We start from the raw sequence: 18499 nt of genomic DNA, 5'->3' as shown, positions 1-18499 counted from the left end.
GCAGTTATTTATTTATTTTGAGAGAGAGAGAGAGAGAGAGAGAATGGGGGAGGGGCACAAAGAGAGAGAGGGAGAGAGAGAACACCAAGTAGGCTCCTCACTGTCTGCGCAGAGCCCAACATGGGGCTCAATCTCACGAACCGTGAGATCAAGACATTGGCTGATACCAAGAGTTGGACACTTAACTGACTAAGCCACTCATGCGCCCCTTATGCAAAAATTCTTAATTAAAATATGTTGTTTGAATAAAACATGATAGCATCATTGATTTTAAAATTAGTGATTCACTGATATATTTTCTTTAAATGTTATAAAGAAAGTAACCAACCCCTATGCTGTTCAAGAATCAACTGTATTTTGTTTTGGTATATGTGTGCTTATTTGTTTTGGCATATGTACCATATACATATGGGCATATATATATATATACACATACACATACATATTATATATTATAAAATATATATTATAATATATAAACATATTATATATTATAATATATATATTATAATGTATAAACATATTATATATTATAAAATATATATTATAATATATAAACATATTATATATTATAAAATATATATTATAATATATAAACATATATATTATAAAATATATTATAATATATATTATACATATCATATACATATAATATATATACATTATATGCATATAATATATACATATATTATATATTATATTATACAATATAAATATATATTATATAATATATATTATGTGTATATATATATTATACATTTGAGTTGATTTGCAATAGAAATCATAAGTTGGCAACAAGAAGGAGATATCCCCTATCTCTCTGTATAAGTACTCACTATTTTATTCCTGCTAGAGACAAATTCATTTTTGAATTTGACAAATTCATTTTAGATCACTTCCAATACAATAGGTTGCCACATTATGGAAAACAAAAACAAAAACACTGGTGATGTCTAGTATTCATTTTGAGCATATGAAGAACAGACACTGATAAGTCATTTACATTGTATCTCTTGAGCTGTAACATAATTGGTTTGTATTTTTACTAGGCTATTCTAAAATAATCTCAATTCAGCAAGAAGGTGTTTCAGTGATCATTAGCATTGCCAGTGGTTAGAGTAGTAGTTTCCATTGATGCAAAAATTACCTTTGTTCTGGTAAAAAGCACCCATTTCAGTAGCTGGTAAGTAACTAAACACTGTGCCATGGAGATATGTAGTGGGATATTTGGGTTTTGATAAAGGCCTGGAGCTCAGATACTATCTGTGGGTGAATACAAGTAGCACTCCTCCCTCGGGAGACTCTGGGAATCTGAGACAGAAATTGTATTTCCTTCCCATAACGATTAAAATTATTAAAATATATTTTATTGACTGAAAATCAATGAGAAATGAAACAGCCGGTCTTCTTTCCTCTCCTTCCCAAGAGACTCTTTCTGTGATGGAAAAGATGAGGACTCAAGTAGCCTAGTTCAGGCACAAGAAGGATCTGTTAATGCTACATCAATTGTAAGCTCCATCTTTTCCAAGGGGGAAAGTCTCCTACTCTTAGATCAGGGAATAAGCAGAAAAGGAGGAGGAGATGGTAGTTAAGTTTATCTCTGTCTTCTCGTTTTGTCCACGCACCAAATAAATGGAATCATTTCCTATACTGCTGTTCAAAGTGCTACTTTTAATCGGCACTTAATTCAGAGAATTAGTTTGGTTGAAATACTCTACAAATAACTAAAGCACACCCAGAAGTCCTGAGAAGCTCCTACTTCCCAGAAGGAAGGAAGGCAGAGTTAACAAACAAATTTCAAGGAAGTTTCAGTGAAGGACTTTTCCAAACCTTAGTTTTACCTCCTAGGATGCTGTAACCTAGAATTCCATCATTGAGTACGTAAGTATTTGGTTTAAGGAACATTTTTCAGCCTGTGAGACCAAAATGATATTTAACAAACTGATCTTATTAAAAATAACTACTATGGGGACACTTGGGTGGCTCAGTTGGTTAAGCCTCTGACTCTTGATTTCTGCTCAGGTTGTGATCTCATGGTTCACGGGTTCAAGTCCCACATCTGACTCCGTGCTGACAGTGTGGAGTGTGCTTGGGATTCTCTTCTCTCTCTCGCTCTCTGCCCCTTCCCTGCTCATACTCTCTCTCATTCTCTCTCTCTCAAAACAAATTAATAAACATTAAAAATAAAAACTACTATGGGAAGCTATTGCACATTCAGATAATTAGACAAAAATTATTAATCATGTTATTCCTATCAAGTTGGTCAAAATAGGTTACTCTTTAAATTAAAATTTTCTTCTATTTTATTATTTTCCTTCAATACGCCAAGTGGTTTTTAAAGTCCAAAAAATATAAAGTTACTAAACCAGATATATTTTTTAAAAAGAGGCATAAAGAAAAAAAAACATAATCCCTTATTTTGTATATTTTGAATACATTTGGAAATCAGTATTTAAAATGATTCAAATGCTCTGAAAAGATATCTCTTGAAAATCAAATAGAATAACCATAGAGAAAGCAATGCATGAAGCAGTTGCAAAGTGGGTAATTTATCTCTTTAGAGAAAAGGCTTCAACTTATATCATGCTGAGCCTGCCAAGCAGAGGACTATTTGGAATGGTATTTTCAGGGCAAACACTGTTTCATTAAGAAGTAGGTCGGAAGTAGCTTTGTCATTTAAATATTCCAAATTAAACATTTCCATAACATTTTCAAATAAAAAATGAATCCAATTGCAGCAATTTTGCCATTTCCAACAATAGACAGGCTATTGAATTCCTGTTAGAATCTTCAGAAGGAAGAATTTGTGTTATTCCACAAGGTAATTTGCATAAAAATGTAACAATGACATTGATGTTTATAAAGAGCATCAAATGATGTCAAAACATAATACAGTTTTGGGATGGGTCCTCTTCCTTTAATAAAACACATTTGATTCCCAATTATTATTTATAACATGCAGCTTCCTTCTGTGAAGATAGCACTCAAACCAATTAAGAGCATTTCTTTCAGCCATATACACTGGAGTTTTGCAAACAACAAAATGAGTCCGCTGAGGAAAAGACTTAAAGAGTTATAAACAAAGCTGATGTATAAAGAATGTTTTAAAGGACAAAAACTAAGTCATTAAGCACTCTAAGTGTTGCTATAATGATGAAATACAAGTATAAATCTAAGGAGTGAATCCTACAGTCTGCTTTCAAATCATTTGCATACATTGGAATATTGATGCACTGTCTAGCTGATCCCATGTATCTGTCTCTGTGTTTTTTTTAACTTCCATCTCCCATTTCTCTAGCAGTTACAGTATTCATCTAAAGAAAGAGCAGAGTTTTTTTTTTTCCTCCCTGTTTTTGTGCTTGAAAGTTTAACAAGTGAAACTTATTTCTTCTTACACCTTAACTGTTGTGGCAACAACAATGTCTTATATTTTCTTTTTAACTGCACAAAAGAAATATGAAACTCACTATATTGTCATTCAGAACATTTTTTAATTCTAAAAACATCAGCTTTTTTTTTTTTTTTTGAGAGAGAGAGAGAGAGAGAGAGAAAGGTGAAGCATAACCAGGGGAGAGGCACAAGGAGAGGGAGAGAGAATCTTGAGCAGCATCCATGTCCAGAACAGAGCCCAATGAGGGGCTTGATCTCATGACCACGAGATCATGACCTGAGCAGAAATCAAGAGTCAGACATTTAACTGACTGAGCCATCCAGGCACCGGGCATCCCAACATCAACCTTTAAAAAAATTATATTACTGGTACTTATATGATTGTTTTTATCTCTGTTTACTCATTCTTCTTAAGATTAGGAAAAGAAAATATTTAAGAAGCCACTGAAATATTCCAAAGCTTTTAAGTCCTATGGTTGCTCACCTGCCCTGGTCTGGCGTTTTCACATACAAAAGTGTCATAGAACACTGCAAATTGTGGAGCATTGTCATTAACATCCAAAATTCTGACAAAAACAGCCACACGAGTCATCTCTTTGGGATTGTCTAGAAAAGGGAAAGGAAAAATTTGTTTAGGAAGACACATTTGTGCACCAGATTTAATTTATACAGGCATCTTGTGGATATTAAGTGCTCACATAAAAATAAGCATCGTGTTCATTTTACTAACATAATGAGCAAATGCAATAAAGAAAATTACTACAGAGCCTAATTAAGTAGTCATAAATTCAGTTATTATCGGCCTCAAGAGTACTACTATTATTTTGGAAAATCTTTTCAAAAGCAAAATCCAGTGTAAATGAGTTCATATTGTATTTGTGTCCTGACTGTCCAAAATATGTAAAATAAGAACAAATAGTTATTAAATCTTTATCATACAGTATTATATTAAGCTTCAGCAAGTTTTTGGTTGAAGAAATAACTTTAAATTATTAACCAGCCCATAGTCATAAGCTCATAATGAGTGGTTTTTATATTACAACTTACCCTCCTGACTACTTTAATCACTAAAATGTATTCCAATAGCTACTCTCAATTCGTCTTTTGGAAATTTTAATATACAGCTACTAATTTTACAAGTTGGATGGAAATTTACAGTAAAATATAAGCATTTGAATTTTTCATTAGTTGTTACTGGTATAACTTCAACAATCCAGGCTGAATTTTGTAAAATAAAGTCAGTTTGGTAGTAATATATAGTAGAATAATAATGTTTTGTTTTTTTTTTCTTACAAATTTAAAAATCAACAGCATCAAAGTTTTCACATAAAAATATGCATTAAAATTGTCTTGATTTGTAAGTGGAATTTTAAAATATTAATGTCTATTTACAGACATGAGGTAACAACATAGCATGGAGTAACAATAATGTATTAATCATAATTCCATTATCTCAACAATGGGATTTTCTAGGAATGTGTACTGATATCTAAGAGTGATTTGACATCTTAAATTCAGGTTCTATTTATCAACCTTTGTGATGTCAAAATCTTAGTCTTTGGATATAGTTGAACTTCTATGTGTACTTCAGCAAAGTCAAACTGAAGATCAGTATAAAAGAACAAAGGAAGTAACTAGCTAAAAACAAAGGAAAGCAGGGGTCTAAGAAAGATAGTGGAGGAGCATGGAAACCCTCAGCTTGTCATGTCCCTGAAATGCACGTAGATCAGCACCAAACCATTTTGCACACCTAGGAAATTGATATGAGGATTAACACCACAATCTGCATAACTTGAGCCACAGAATCCAGCAGAATTCAGAATTCAGGAATGTAGAGAGGTGAAGTGGGAAAGAGAGAGAAGCCACAGAGGGTAGGGAGCTGTTTTTGCAGAGAGAGGATAGAGAAAGGGGGAGAGTGCAGTAAATCGGGATCATGCAAGAAAAGCACTCCCCCAAAAGTTGCTGGAGGGAAAGAAAAAGAAAGAGTGAAAACACTCACAGGGGACTGAACAAGAATTCTGTTCCCCAAAACCAGTGACAGGGAGAAAGGAAAGGATTTCAATACCATTAGGATTATATAAACAGTGGAGCACAGAGTCTGAAATTCTGGTGCTTAGTGCCTGTTGGTGCTCTGGGGAGGAAGTAGTGACGATCCCCAGGAGCAGGCATCGGGGTCTGAGGGGTTCATGTGCCACGGGGGAGAAGCGTCACTGTGTAATTACACAATCATTTTCTGGGGCAAGCAGGCACCCGGTTGTTGCTCAGCAAGACCCTTTCCCAGAGAGTTGGCATGGGCCCAAGTCACAGGGGTCTCTGCAGAGAGGGGTTTTGAAACACAGCCCCACTTGAGATAAAACTCTAAGGGAGGTGCTGCCTGGCAGCCTGATGCTTGGACATGGACAGGGTAGAGGCAAGGAGTGGAAGGAGCCCTGAGACAAAGGAGGGGCTTCATGAGAGCATGAAGTTCCTATGCCAGAGACTAGGAAGCTGGGTGAGGCCATTTCTACCTCTCCTGCACACGCATATGCATGCACATCCAACCCAGTAAACTAAGTAGCTCCACATAGTGGAGAATGGAGCCATTACACCAATCCCCATCCAAATGCATCCTCCAAGCACATCCCCTAGACAACCAGCACAAGTCTCTCTGCTTGCTTACTGTATGGACTATATAGAGTGCTTCATAGCTCAAGTTCTAGGGGACACTGAATGTTAACTTCATTTGGGTTTCATTCTGTTTGTTGGTTCATTTATTTATTCGTTGTTGTTTTGTTTTTCTTTTGTTGGTTTTTTTTTGCTTCTGTCTTTCTTGAAATAGTTTTTTTCTTTTGTTTTTCTTCATTACAGAAAGAGACAAAATTATTTTTATTTTCTCTTTTGCAAGAATATTTTTTATTATTTTAATTATTTTTACTATTTTTTGTAGTTTTAAAATTCTATTTTATTATTTATTTCATTTTGTTATATTTTATTATACAAATATTGTTTAATCTTTAAAAATTTTCTTAATTTTTTTCCTATCTTTTCTCTACCTTTTTTCTCTATTATACCAAGCTTCTTTCAACAAGCAGACCAAAACACATCTATGATCTAGTTACCTTTATTTAATTTTTATGTTTTGTTTATAATTATTTTAATTTAAAATTTTTATTTTATTCTTTTTCTTCCTCCATAATGACAAAACGAAGGAATTCACCCCAAGAGAAAGAACAGAAAGGAATGACAGCCAGGGGCTTAAGCAACACAGATGTAAGCAAAATGTGTGAATTAGAATTTAGAACCATGGTAGTAAGAATATTAGCTAGGGTTGAAAAAAAAAACATAGTTTCCCTTTCTGAAGAGATAAAAGAAGTAACTAGTCAGGACAAAATTAAAATACTATATCCAACATGCAATCTTGAGTTGAGCCATGATGATAAGAATGGACGAAGCAGAGCAGTGAATCAGAGGCATAGAAGATAAAATTATGGAGAATAATGAAGCAGAAACAAAAAGAGGGAAACAAAGTCAAAAGAGCACAATACAAGACTTAAGAGAACTCTGTAACACATTAAAAAGAAATAATATACAAATCCTAGGAGTCCTAGAAGATGAAGAGAGAGAAAAAAGGGCAGAAGGCTTATGTGAGAAAATTATAGCAGAAAAATTTCCTAATCTTGGGAAGGATACAGACATCAAAATCCAAGAAGCACCAAGAATTCCCATTAGATTAAACAAAAACTGACCATCAGCAAGGCATATCATAGTCAAATTCACAAAATGTGCAAACAAAAAGAATTATGAAAGCAGCAAGGGAACAAAATCCCTTAATGTATAAGGGAAGACACATCAGGGTTGCAGCAGATCTATCCACAAAAACTTAGCAAGCCAGAAAGCGGGGGCAGGATATATCCAACGTGCAAATCTGAAAAATATGCAGCCAAGAATTCTTTATCCACCAAGGCTGTCATTCAAAATAGAAGAAGAGGTAAAGAGTTTCCCAGACAAACAAAAACTAAGAGTTCATGACTACTAAACCAGCCCTGCAAGAAATTTTAAGGGTGACTCTCTGAGAGAAGAGATGAAACAAAACAAAAAAGATCAAAAGCAACAAAGACTAGAAAGGACCAGAGAACATCACCAGAAACTCCAATTAAAGGCAACATAATGGCACTAAGTTCATATCTTCCAGTAGCCACTCTAAATGTCAATGGGCTAAAAGCTTCAATCAGGGGCGCCTGGGTGGCTCAGTCGGTTAAGCGGCCGACTTCGGCTCAGGTCATGATCTCGCGGTCCGTGAGTTCGAGCCCCGCGTCGGGCTCTGTGCTGACAGCTCAGAACCTGGAGCCTGTTTCAGACTCTGTGTCTCCCTCTCTCTCTGACCCTCCCCCGTTCATGCTCTGTCTCTCTCTGTCTCAAAAATAAATAAACATTAAAGCTTCAATCAAAAGACATAGGGTATCAGAATGGATGAGAAAGCAAGACAAACCTATATGCTGCTTGCAAGAGACGTACTATAGACCTAAAGACACCTGAAGATTGTAGGTAAGGGGAAGGAGAATCATCTCTCATGCCAATGGTCACCAAAAGAAAGCTTGAGTAGCCATACTTATTTATGTAAAACAAATTAGCTTTTAAAATACTGTAACGAGATAAAGAAGGGCATTATATCATAATTAAGTGGTCTATCTACCAAGATATTACAATTGTAAACATTTATGCCCCCAACATGGAAAATATATATCAATTAATCACAAACATACAGAAATTCATTGATAATAATACCATAATAGTAGGGGACTTCAACACCCCACTTGCAGCAATGGACAAATCATGTAAACAGAAAATCAACAAGGAAACAATGACTTTGAATGACACAGTGGACCAGATGGCCTTAACAGATATATTCAGAACATTTCATACCAAAGCAGCAGAATACACATTCTTCTTGAGTGCACATGGAACATTCTCCAGAATAGATCACACACTGGTACACAAATCAGCCCTCAACAAGTATGAAAATATCGAGATCATATGGTGCATATTTTCAGACCACAACGCTATAAAAGTCGAAATCAACACAAGAAAAAATCTAGAAAGACAACAAATACTTGGAGACTAAAGAACATTCTACTAAAGAATAAATGGGTTAACTAAGAAGTTAAAGAGGAAATTAAAAAGTACACGGAAACCAACGAAAATGAAAACACAACAGCCCTAAACCTCTGGGATGCAGGAAAGGTGGTCATAAGAGGGAAGTATATAGCAATCCAGGCCTTCCTAAAGAAATAAGAAAGGTCTCAGATACACAGTCTAATCTTATACCTAAAAGAACTGGAAAAAGAACAGCAAATAAAGCCCAAAACCAGCATAAAAAGGGAAAAAAATAAAGATTAGAGCAGACATCAATGATATTGAAATTAAAAAACAAAAACAAAAAAACAGAAACAAAACAGTAGAACAGATCAATGAAACCAGGAGCTCGTTCTTTGAAAGAATTAACAAAATTAATAAACCCCTAACCAGTTTGATCAAAAAGTAAAAGGAAAGGACCCAAATCAATAAAATCATTAATGAAAGAGGAGAGATCACAACCAACACTGCAGAAATACAAACAATAATAAAAGAATATTATGAGCAATTATATGAGAACTAATTGGGCAATCTAGAAGAAATGGACAAATTCCTAAAAACATACAAACTACCAAAACTGAAACAGGAAGAAATAGAAAATTTGAACAGACCTATAACCAGTAAAGAAATTGAATCAATAATCAAAAATCTCCCAGAATCAAGAGTCCAAGGCTCGATAGCTCTCCAGGGGAATTCTACCAAACATTTAAAAAAGACTTAACACCTATTTTTTGAAGCTGTTCCAAAAAACAGAAATGGAAAGAAACTTCCAAAAAATTCTATGAGGCCAGTATTACCTTGATACCAAAGCCAGACAAAGACCCCACTGAAAAGAACTACAGGCCAATTTCTTTTATTAACATGGATGCAAAACAACAAGATACTAGCAAACTGGATCCAACAATACATTAAAAGGATTATTTACCACGATCAAGTGGGATTTATTCCTGGGATGCAGGGCTGGTTCAATATCTGCGAATCAACCAATGTCATACATCACATTAATAAAAGAAAGTATAAGAACCACATGATCTTATCAACAGATGCAGAGAAAGCATTTGACAAAATACAACATCTCTTTTTGATAAAAATCATCAAGAAAGTAGGGATAGAAAGATCACAACTCAATATCACAAAAGCCATATACAAAAGACCCACTGCTAATATCATCCTCAATGGGTAAAAACTGAGAGCTCTCCCCATAAGTCCAAGAACACAACAAGGATATCCACTCTCACCTCTGTTATTCAATATAGTGTTGGAAGTCCTCACCTCAGCAATCAGACAACACAAAGAAATAAAAGGCATCCAAACTGGCAAGAAAGAAGTCAAATTTTCACTCTTTGCAGATGACATGATACTCTATGTGAAAAACTCAAAGGACTCTACCAAAAAAACTGCTAGAACTGATCCATGAATTCAGCAAAGTCACAGGCTATAAAATCAACGTATAGAAATCAGTTGAATTTCTATTCACCAACAATATAGCAGCAGAAAGAGAAATCAAAGAATCGATCCCATTTACAATTACACCCAAAACCATAAAGTACCTAGGAATAAAACTAACCAAGAGGTGAAAAATCTATACACTGACACTATACTGAAAATTATAGAAAGTTTATGAAAGAAATTGAAGAAGACACACAAAAAAATGGAAAAACATTCCATGCTCATGGATTGGAAGAACAAATATTGTTAAAATGCCGATACTACCAAAAGCAAACTACATATTCAATGAAATTCCTATCAAAATAACACCAACATTCTTCAAAGAGCTAGAACAATCTTAAAATTTGTATGGCACCAGAAAAGACCCTGAATAGCCAAAATAATGCAAAAAAAAAAAACACAAACAAACAAAAAACAAAAACAAAAACCAAAAAAACAACAACAACAACAACAAAAAAAACAAAGCTGGAGGCATCACAATTCTGGAATTCAAGCTATATTACAAAGCAATATTCATCCAGACAATAGGGTACTGGCACAAAAACAGATACATCAATCAATGGAACATAATAGAGAACCCAGAAATGGACCCACAAATATATGGCCAATTAATGAAAGAATATCCAATGGAAAAAAGACTGTCTCTTCAGCAAATGTTGTTGGGAAAACTGAATGGAAACATGTAGAAAAATGAACCTGGACCAATTTCTTTAACCATACACAGAAATAAACTCAAAATGGATGAAAGACCTAAACATAAGACAGGAAGCCATTAACATCCTAAAGGAGAAAACAGGCAACAACCTTTTTGACCTTGACTGCAGGAACTTCTTATTGGATATCTTCAGAGGCAAAGGAAACAAAAGCAAAAATGAACTTTTGGACCTCATCAAGATAAAAAACTTCTGCATAGCAAATGAAACAATCAGCAAAACTAAATGGCAACTGACAGGATGGGAGAAGATATTTGCAAATGACATACCAAATAGAGGGTTAGTGTCCAAAATCTTTAAAGAACTTATAAAACTCAAAAACCAAAAAACAAATAATCCAGTGAAGAAATGGGTAAAAGACATGAATAGATACTTTTCCAAAGAAAAAAAAAATCCAGATGGCTAACAGACACATGAAAAAAATGCTCAACATCACTGATCATCAGTGAAATACAAACCAAAACCACAATGAGATACCACCTCACACCTGTCAGAATGGCTAACATTAACAACTCAGGCAACAACCGATGTTGGCAAGGATGCGGAGAAAGAGGATCTCTTTTGCACTGCTGGTGGGAATGCAAGCTGGTGCAGCCACTCTGGAAAACAGTATGAAGGTTCCTCAAAAAACCAAAAATAGAACTACCCTGCGACTCAGCAATTGCACTACTAGGCATCTATCCAAGGGATACAGGTGTGCTGTTTCGAAGGGGCACACGCAGCCCAATGTTTATAGCAGCAATATCGACAATAGCCAAAGTATGAAAAACTCCCAAATGTCAATCGACTGATGAATGAATAAAGAGATGGTATATGTAAACAATGGAATATTACTCACCCATCAAAAAGAATGGAATGTTACCATTTGTAACAACGTGAATGAAACTAGAGTGTATTATGCTTAGCAAAATAAGTCAGAGAAAGACAAATATCATATGACTTTACTCATATGTGGAATTTAAGATACAAACCAGATGAAATAAGGGAAGAGAAGCAAAATACTATAAAAACAGAAAGACAACCTGTAAGAGACTCTTAAATACAGAGAACAAACTGAGGGTTGATGGCGGGGTGTTGGGTGGGGGGATGGGCTAAATGGGTGATGTGCATTAAGGCAGATACTTGTTGGGATGAGTACCGGTGTTACATGGAAGTGATGCATCGCTAAATTCTATTCTGAAATCATCATTACACTATATGTTAATTAACTTCGATGTAAATTTAAAACTAATAGTAATGATAATACGAATAATAAATAACAAATAAAAGCAAAGCAAAACAAAAAATAGCATATGAGGTGAGGGACAATAGCAATGTTATTAAATGGCCTTTACTCAGAGGGTTTATGGATAGTATTATTTACCTTTGTGAAATTTATCTGACTTTCTATTTATCTCAATGATTTTCAAATACAAGAGTAAAAATTATTGTCATATCCAGATAGGGTGTATATTACTATTCAAAAGAATTTATTTCTTCCCCTTTCTCTCCATGTAATTATGATGTTACTAAAATAATGAAATCAGCACTTTTAAAAATAATGCTTAAGAACTGATTACTCAGCAGGAACGTTTACAAGGTTAAAGTCATATGAAGGAAGCAGAGTTCTAAATCTATTTGAAGTGTGTTTATCTGCCTTCCTTTTCTCGAGGGAAATTTAAAAGGCATCCTCTCTTTAACACTCTTTTCCAGTCTTACACTTTTTAAACCATATATATTCCATTCTCAGGTTCTGATCTCATATTTACTAATGTATTGCTACCTATTGTTCACTTCTTGTGTGTCAGGTGGTTATAGAGTTCAGACCCTGGGAACACAGCTGCTTTGATTCCCAGATTCACCACTTACTCACTGTGTGACTTTGGCCAATTTACTCCATCTCTTTAATGCCTCAATTTACTCAGTATAAATCAAAATAGAACTTCTAATCTATGGAGTTAATGCATGAAAACTATCCAAAAAAAAAAAAAAGGATTACTTTGTTGGTTAATTGCTCAATACATGTTGATTATTATTATTAAGATCATCTTTATTATCACCATCATACCTTTTTCATTTTCTTACATTCCTTGAGAGTTTATGCTATGTTACTCCACACAAAGCACTCACACAATAAAAATGTGTTAACTAGTTTCCCCACAGTTCATACAGGTCTGAAGAGGACCATGTGTGGGGAGAAGTGGAGAGAGGAGATAAAAAAAAACAGTCCATTCCACTCTTTTCTTACCTCCCTTAGTCCTAAACAATTTGCAAATAGCCAGAGTTCACCTACAAAGTGTTCACCTGCAAATAATCCTCAATCTACCTAGAGTTATTTGTTGCCATGGGGAGTAGTGGGAAGGGATGATTCTTCCATCTTTTCTAGTATGTTCTTTTTCATATACTTAAATAGTAGACATAAGCAAAATATTTTTTCAATATAGAGTCCTGACAAAAATAACTCTTGCTGGTAGCAATTCACTTTCTAACTATGCTGCAGAAGCCAAGAGAGACAGAAAAGTTTCAGATCTAAACAACTGCATTGTTAGTCCTTTGCCTGACACCATATGAAGATTCTCCAGCTTCTTTACAAACAATTCCAGTCTCTTCAAATCAAAAGCTAAATCCACAGGGATAAATGTGCTTATAAAGCATCAGGCCCAGAGTCACCTATTCAAACAACAGTGCTTACACTAATCTTTTTACAGATAGATGTTGCAGCTTATGTACAAATAAAAACATAAAGCATTCCAAGAGTCATCATACAGAATGGTAGCTGGCATATGTTTACCACCTGGGTCTCTCTCTGAGTCATCCAGGCGCACTCCACTGTAGCAACAATGTATCAGCAATAAAGGATCTTAAAATGTGAGAGCATTCCTATGTATTCAACAGGCTTTTCCGTACCCAAGAAAAGGAAAGCTTAGATTGCTATCTAGAAATCCGAGGCTTTAGAAAGATGTATCTTTTCTACCTGCTTAGGGCAAGAATTTCTACTGTCAAGGAACCACGCATAGAAAATGGAGTTCTTTGGTCATGAACTTCGCTCTCCTGTTCTCAGAATGTATCGCGATGATTATAGCCAAATTTTCAGATGTGGGCAGAGGAACTCATTAGTGTCTACAACAGGTTTCTACAATCCAAGTGTGACCTTAATTTTAGGGTTTTTATTCTCCAAATGGCGTTTAAAAATGTTTTTTGAAGAAGAAAAAGGGAAGTTTTTTCCCGGTATAACGCACTAAATAATTACCTGGAGCAGTGCTTGCCATATGATGTGCTACACTGCTGTGGAATATAGAATTAAACTGTTAGAGGCAGGGCCTGAAATCGCATTGGTAAGAAGTCCATTTAAACATCATTCTGTCCTGCTTAGGGCTTGGTGTAATGCACACTTACCACAAACCCAGTGCTTAAAATCTAGGAAAAACAATTTCCTATATATGCTGTTTCCCTCTCTCCCTTATTCCTTTAACAGCCAGAACAGCATAATGGGCCCCTGACTGCTTGTGGCTTGGCAGGTAGGCATTTCCAGCAGCTACTCCATAAATTGATTTCACTTAAGGGCAAAAAATAGGCTTAGTTCTTAAAAAGAAGAACATAATTGGCTTTGCTTTTTACAGAATCGTAATTATTTCAACTAGCTTTAGAAGTTACATTTCTCAAAGTATCTGAAATGGAAAATGCAATTCCTAACTCGTTAGGCTTGAATTAGGATCTTGAGTCAAGGAGAGAGCACAAACAATCATGATTCTGGAATGATCAGATTGGACCCTGTCAGACACATGGCAACATGGTAATATGGAGATAGGTAATGGAAGTAAAAGCTTTCCTGAACATAAAAACTCAAAAAAAAAAAAAAAAATCTTCAGTTAGCCTTAAAAGGCACAACCATTTATATCACAATACAGAAAAACTGGGTCATTTGGATGGTGGAGTTAACCTGTATTTCAGAGCCAGATTTAAGGACAAAGCTAAGTCTACTATTTTATCTTGATTGAATTCATTGTTAATGATCTGTCCAGCCTAGTTCTGTCCTTCTGAGACTTTTGCCAATTTGGCCCCAAGGCTCTGCCTTCCAAATCCTGGAATGGTGGATTCAAATAACTTCACTTTGATATGTGTTTGTGGATTCAGCCTGGTATTTCAGATTTGGAATTTATAGGCTTAGTTTTTCCCCATCATTCAGTAACTAATTAATGCTTCTTTTTAAAACAGTTAAAGAGTTGCTTTATCCATGTAAATCACATTACAGAAATTAGAAACCACGAATAAGTTTGCTTGAGTGGACAAAGCTGGCTTCATAGGCAATTGTACAGGGCCTTACTCTAAGAAGGGCCCCACACTCATTTTAAGGCTCTGTTGTTGCCATGTTAAACATCTTAATCATTTTTAACAACAGGTCTGACACTTTTATTTTATAATGGGCTCTGAAAATTATGTAGCAAGTCATTTGGATGGGCAAGAACCTTTGCAATTAGATACAGATATGATTTTGAATCCTGGCTCTCCCTGTTATTACTGGGATGAAATTTTGTAAATTAGGTATAGAATTAAATACTGGATCTAGAAACAGAATGACTAGTTTTAAATCTTAGTTTTACTACTTCTGGTATTAGGACTTTGGCAAGTTTCCAAAACCCTTGAAGCCTTAGTTCCTTCTCTGATACATAAAGTCAATAAAAATATGAGTAGGAGAAAATTAATATAAAATTCTTAGAATAATACCTGGCACAGAGTGCTTAATGTTAGCTATTATTATCAATATCTTGGTCTCCTCATCTGTAAGAAGGAAGTAATAATAATACCTACCTACATGTGTGTTGTTAAATGATACACACCTGGGGTTCCTGGGTGGCTAAGTTGGTTAAGCTTCCGACTTTGGCTCAGGTCATGATCTCACGATTCATGGGTTCAAGTTCCATTTCAGGCTCTGTGCTGACAGCTCAGAGCCTGGAGCCTACTTCGGATTCTGTGCCTCCCTCTCTCTCTGCCCCTCCCCTGCTCATGCTCTCTCTTTCTCTCTCTCTCTGTCTCAAAAATAACTAAACATTGAAAAAAAAATTTAAATGGTACACACCCAATGTTCAGCATCAATTTTAATTTACAGTGTCCATGCAATAAATGTAATGCATTTATTTCTCCCCCAAAGAGGATATCTTTGGTGTCCAATTCTAGATAATTTTTATTAGTCAATATTAAATGTTGATTTGGGATACCTGTAGCGATGCCTCAGTATATATATAAATTATTGAAAAGAATTAAAGGTGTTAAGAAGCCTTTTAAAAACTTAGACTAAAATTACAATTCATGCATATAATGAGAGGGAATTATTTTTTTTTTGATGTTTATTTATTTTTGAGAGAGAGAATTAGTGGGGGAGGGGCAGAGAGAGAGGCAGACACAGAATCTGAAGCAGGCTCCAGGCTCCAAGCTGTCAGCACAGAGCTAGATGTGGGGCTCAAACCCACAAACTGTAAGATCATGACCTGAGCTGAAGTTGGACGCTTAACCAACTGAGCCACCCAGCCCCAGAAGGAATTATTTTTAAAATAAAATAAAACCTAAAACTATATGTTAAATATTATATACAAAAATGTCATCTTACTGATTTCAGCAGCTATAACAGTTAGATTGTGCCATTGAGATAGTTCACGGTCAAGTGGCTTTGAAGTATAAAGGGATCCATTTCCAGAATGTATGTTAAAGATCCTGTCAAGGTCAGTATGGCGATCCAAGGAAAATCTGAACAAAAAAAGCAAAGAAAAATACATGGCAGTATTATCGGTTTGTAGGAGAAAATGTTGTAATGTGAACACACAGTAACATATGATAAGTTCATACAAGTCCATAGTACTGATGTAGAACGTAGACTGTTTCATTGATTTATCTCACATACACTTGTGTGCATTGGTGCGCGCGCGCACACACACACACACACACACACACACACACGACCCCATCTCCACCTCCCTCTTCTTCCGGAGGCAGGAGCTGCCACTTTGCTCCACATTCAAACGCTGGTCTTCTGAATATTTGTGTTATTAAATCACTACCTATTGCCATATTCAACTGAACGTGAAGTACTTTTCCTACAAGATAGTTGGGATTACAGGTGTTTACAATACCAGCTGACTTTAGCCAGAAGCTGCGAATTCTGTTAGGGAATTACAATAAGGATCTAATGCAAAAACAAGAAAGAAAGAAAGAAAGAAAGAAAGAAAGAAAGAAAGAAAGAAAGAAAGAAAGAAAGAAAGAAAGAAAGAAAGAAAGGAAGAAAGAAAAGAAAAAGAAAGCAAGAAAGAAAGAAAGAAAGAAAAAACATTCCCAGAAGCATAGTTTTTTTCTTAGTGATGAAATTGGAGACAATATTATTTTCATTAAAAGAGTAGGTTATCATAACACCTGGGTGGCTCAGTTGGTTAAGCATCTGACTTCAGCTCAGGTCATGATCTTGCGGTTTATGGGTTCGAGCCCCGTATCAGGCTCTGTGCTGGAGCTCAGAGCCTGGAGCCTGCTTTGGATTCTGTGTCTCCTCTTTCTTTGCCCCTCCCCCACTCATGCTCTGTCTCTTTCCCTCTCAAAAACAAATAAACATTAAAAAAAAATTAAAAATAATAGGTTACCATTTTAGGATGATATTCAGTAACTTCATGGTATGATACCCATGAAGCTTCAGCTTGTTAACCACATGTATCATTAAAAAATGCATATATTTTGACAAGAGGTGTTTAAAAAAAAAGAAAATTTTGGGAAAGGAGTTTTCACACATTTGTACCAAATAAAGTCTTAGTATATGTATAAAAAACCAACTATGCTGCAAATTGATTAAAGGCATTGTGTTGGGAGTCATTCTAAAGCCTACTGCCAGGTTTATCAATCAGGTTGATATAGTTGGCATAAATTCCATTATTTGGGGGATTGTCAGGCAAGATTTAAGCTAGCTATACCCCTCATTGGTTCCTGCCAGTTCACAATGCTAGTGGCTTACACATGCTTTATAGTGCCTGAGTTAGCCAGCATAATCCTCAAGTTATATTTAATGCTCCGTGTTAAAAAAACAAAGCAAAATAAAGGTAAACAAGTCCTAAAGTAACATTCAATTTTGGCATATCTTTTCTTAAGCCACAGCTGTCATTTATTTTAATATTTTTATGAAACATTATTTTTAAATGGTGTTTTGTGAGTGATAATACAAAATGATTTTTGAAGTGCCATAAAACTCTTTTCTCTTTTGATGTTCCAAACTTGTATAATATTTCCAAAAATCCATTTAAATTTATAATCCTTATGCTGGGTTTTGAATAAACTGCATTAGAGGAATGACATATCTTGTCAATACAGCTAATGTGATTTTACTTTTGAGGATTGCTTATTTTAGATTTTTATTTTAAATCAGTTCTAAATGGAACAGGACAGTAATTAACAAATCTCCTCAATAAGCTCTAGCCCTCTCTATTATCAAAATGTGAATTCAGTTTTGCATGCAAACAACATGTCTTCCCAATCACACATTAATTTGTAAAACACTGAATCTCTGTATCTGGAAAAATCATGAATTCTGTCTCAAGTTGACAAAGTTCTTTTACTCTAAAAGACTCAACATACCTTCCATACAAAAGTGCCTGGACTACCCATCTCTGCCACTTACCACGTTGTATTTGGAATTCCCTGCAACATCAGCATGTGAGTTACATCTCAAACAGGAAATCAAAGATGACAAAATCAAGCATCATTCTTGACAGAGTAGGCACTCAATGAATATTATTTCTCTTACTGAATCTTCCTCCCTAACAGACTGAGAACTCCTTGAGAAATATGTTCATATCTGATGCGGGGATCCACAAGTATTTGTTAAA

General features: G+C 35.2%; 1 protein-coding gene across 1 annotated transcript in view; it reads right to left on the bottom strand.

Moving 5' to 3' along the window:
- Positions 1-18499, bottom strand: part of LOC122495036 (cadherin-10) — a 122786-nt gene that overhangs the window by 12117 nt on the left and 92170 nt on the right. Inside the window, exons 7-8 of the mRNA XM_043600749.1 lie at positions 16249-16385; positions 3875-3996 (exon numbers count right to left, since the gene is read on the bottom strand). Coding sequence (XP_043456684.1) covers positions 3875-3996; positions 16249-16385 — 259 coding nt within the window. The remainder of the gene's footprint in view (positions 1-3874; positions 3997-16248; positions 16386-18499) is intronic.

Source organism: Prionailurus bengalensis, chromosome A1 (assembly GCF_016509475.1).
Source record: "Prionailurus bengalensis isolate Pbe53 chromosome A1, Fcat_Pben_1.1_paternal_pri, whole genome shotgun sequence".
NCBI lineage: Eukaryota > Metazoa > Chordata > Mammalia > Carnivora > Felidae > Prionailurus > Prionailurus bengalensis.
Note: the sequence above shows the minus strand (reverse complement) of the source record. Positions and strands in the feature narration are given on the sequence as shown.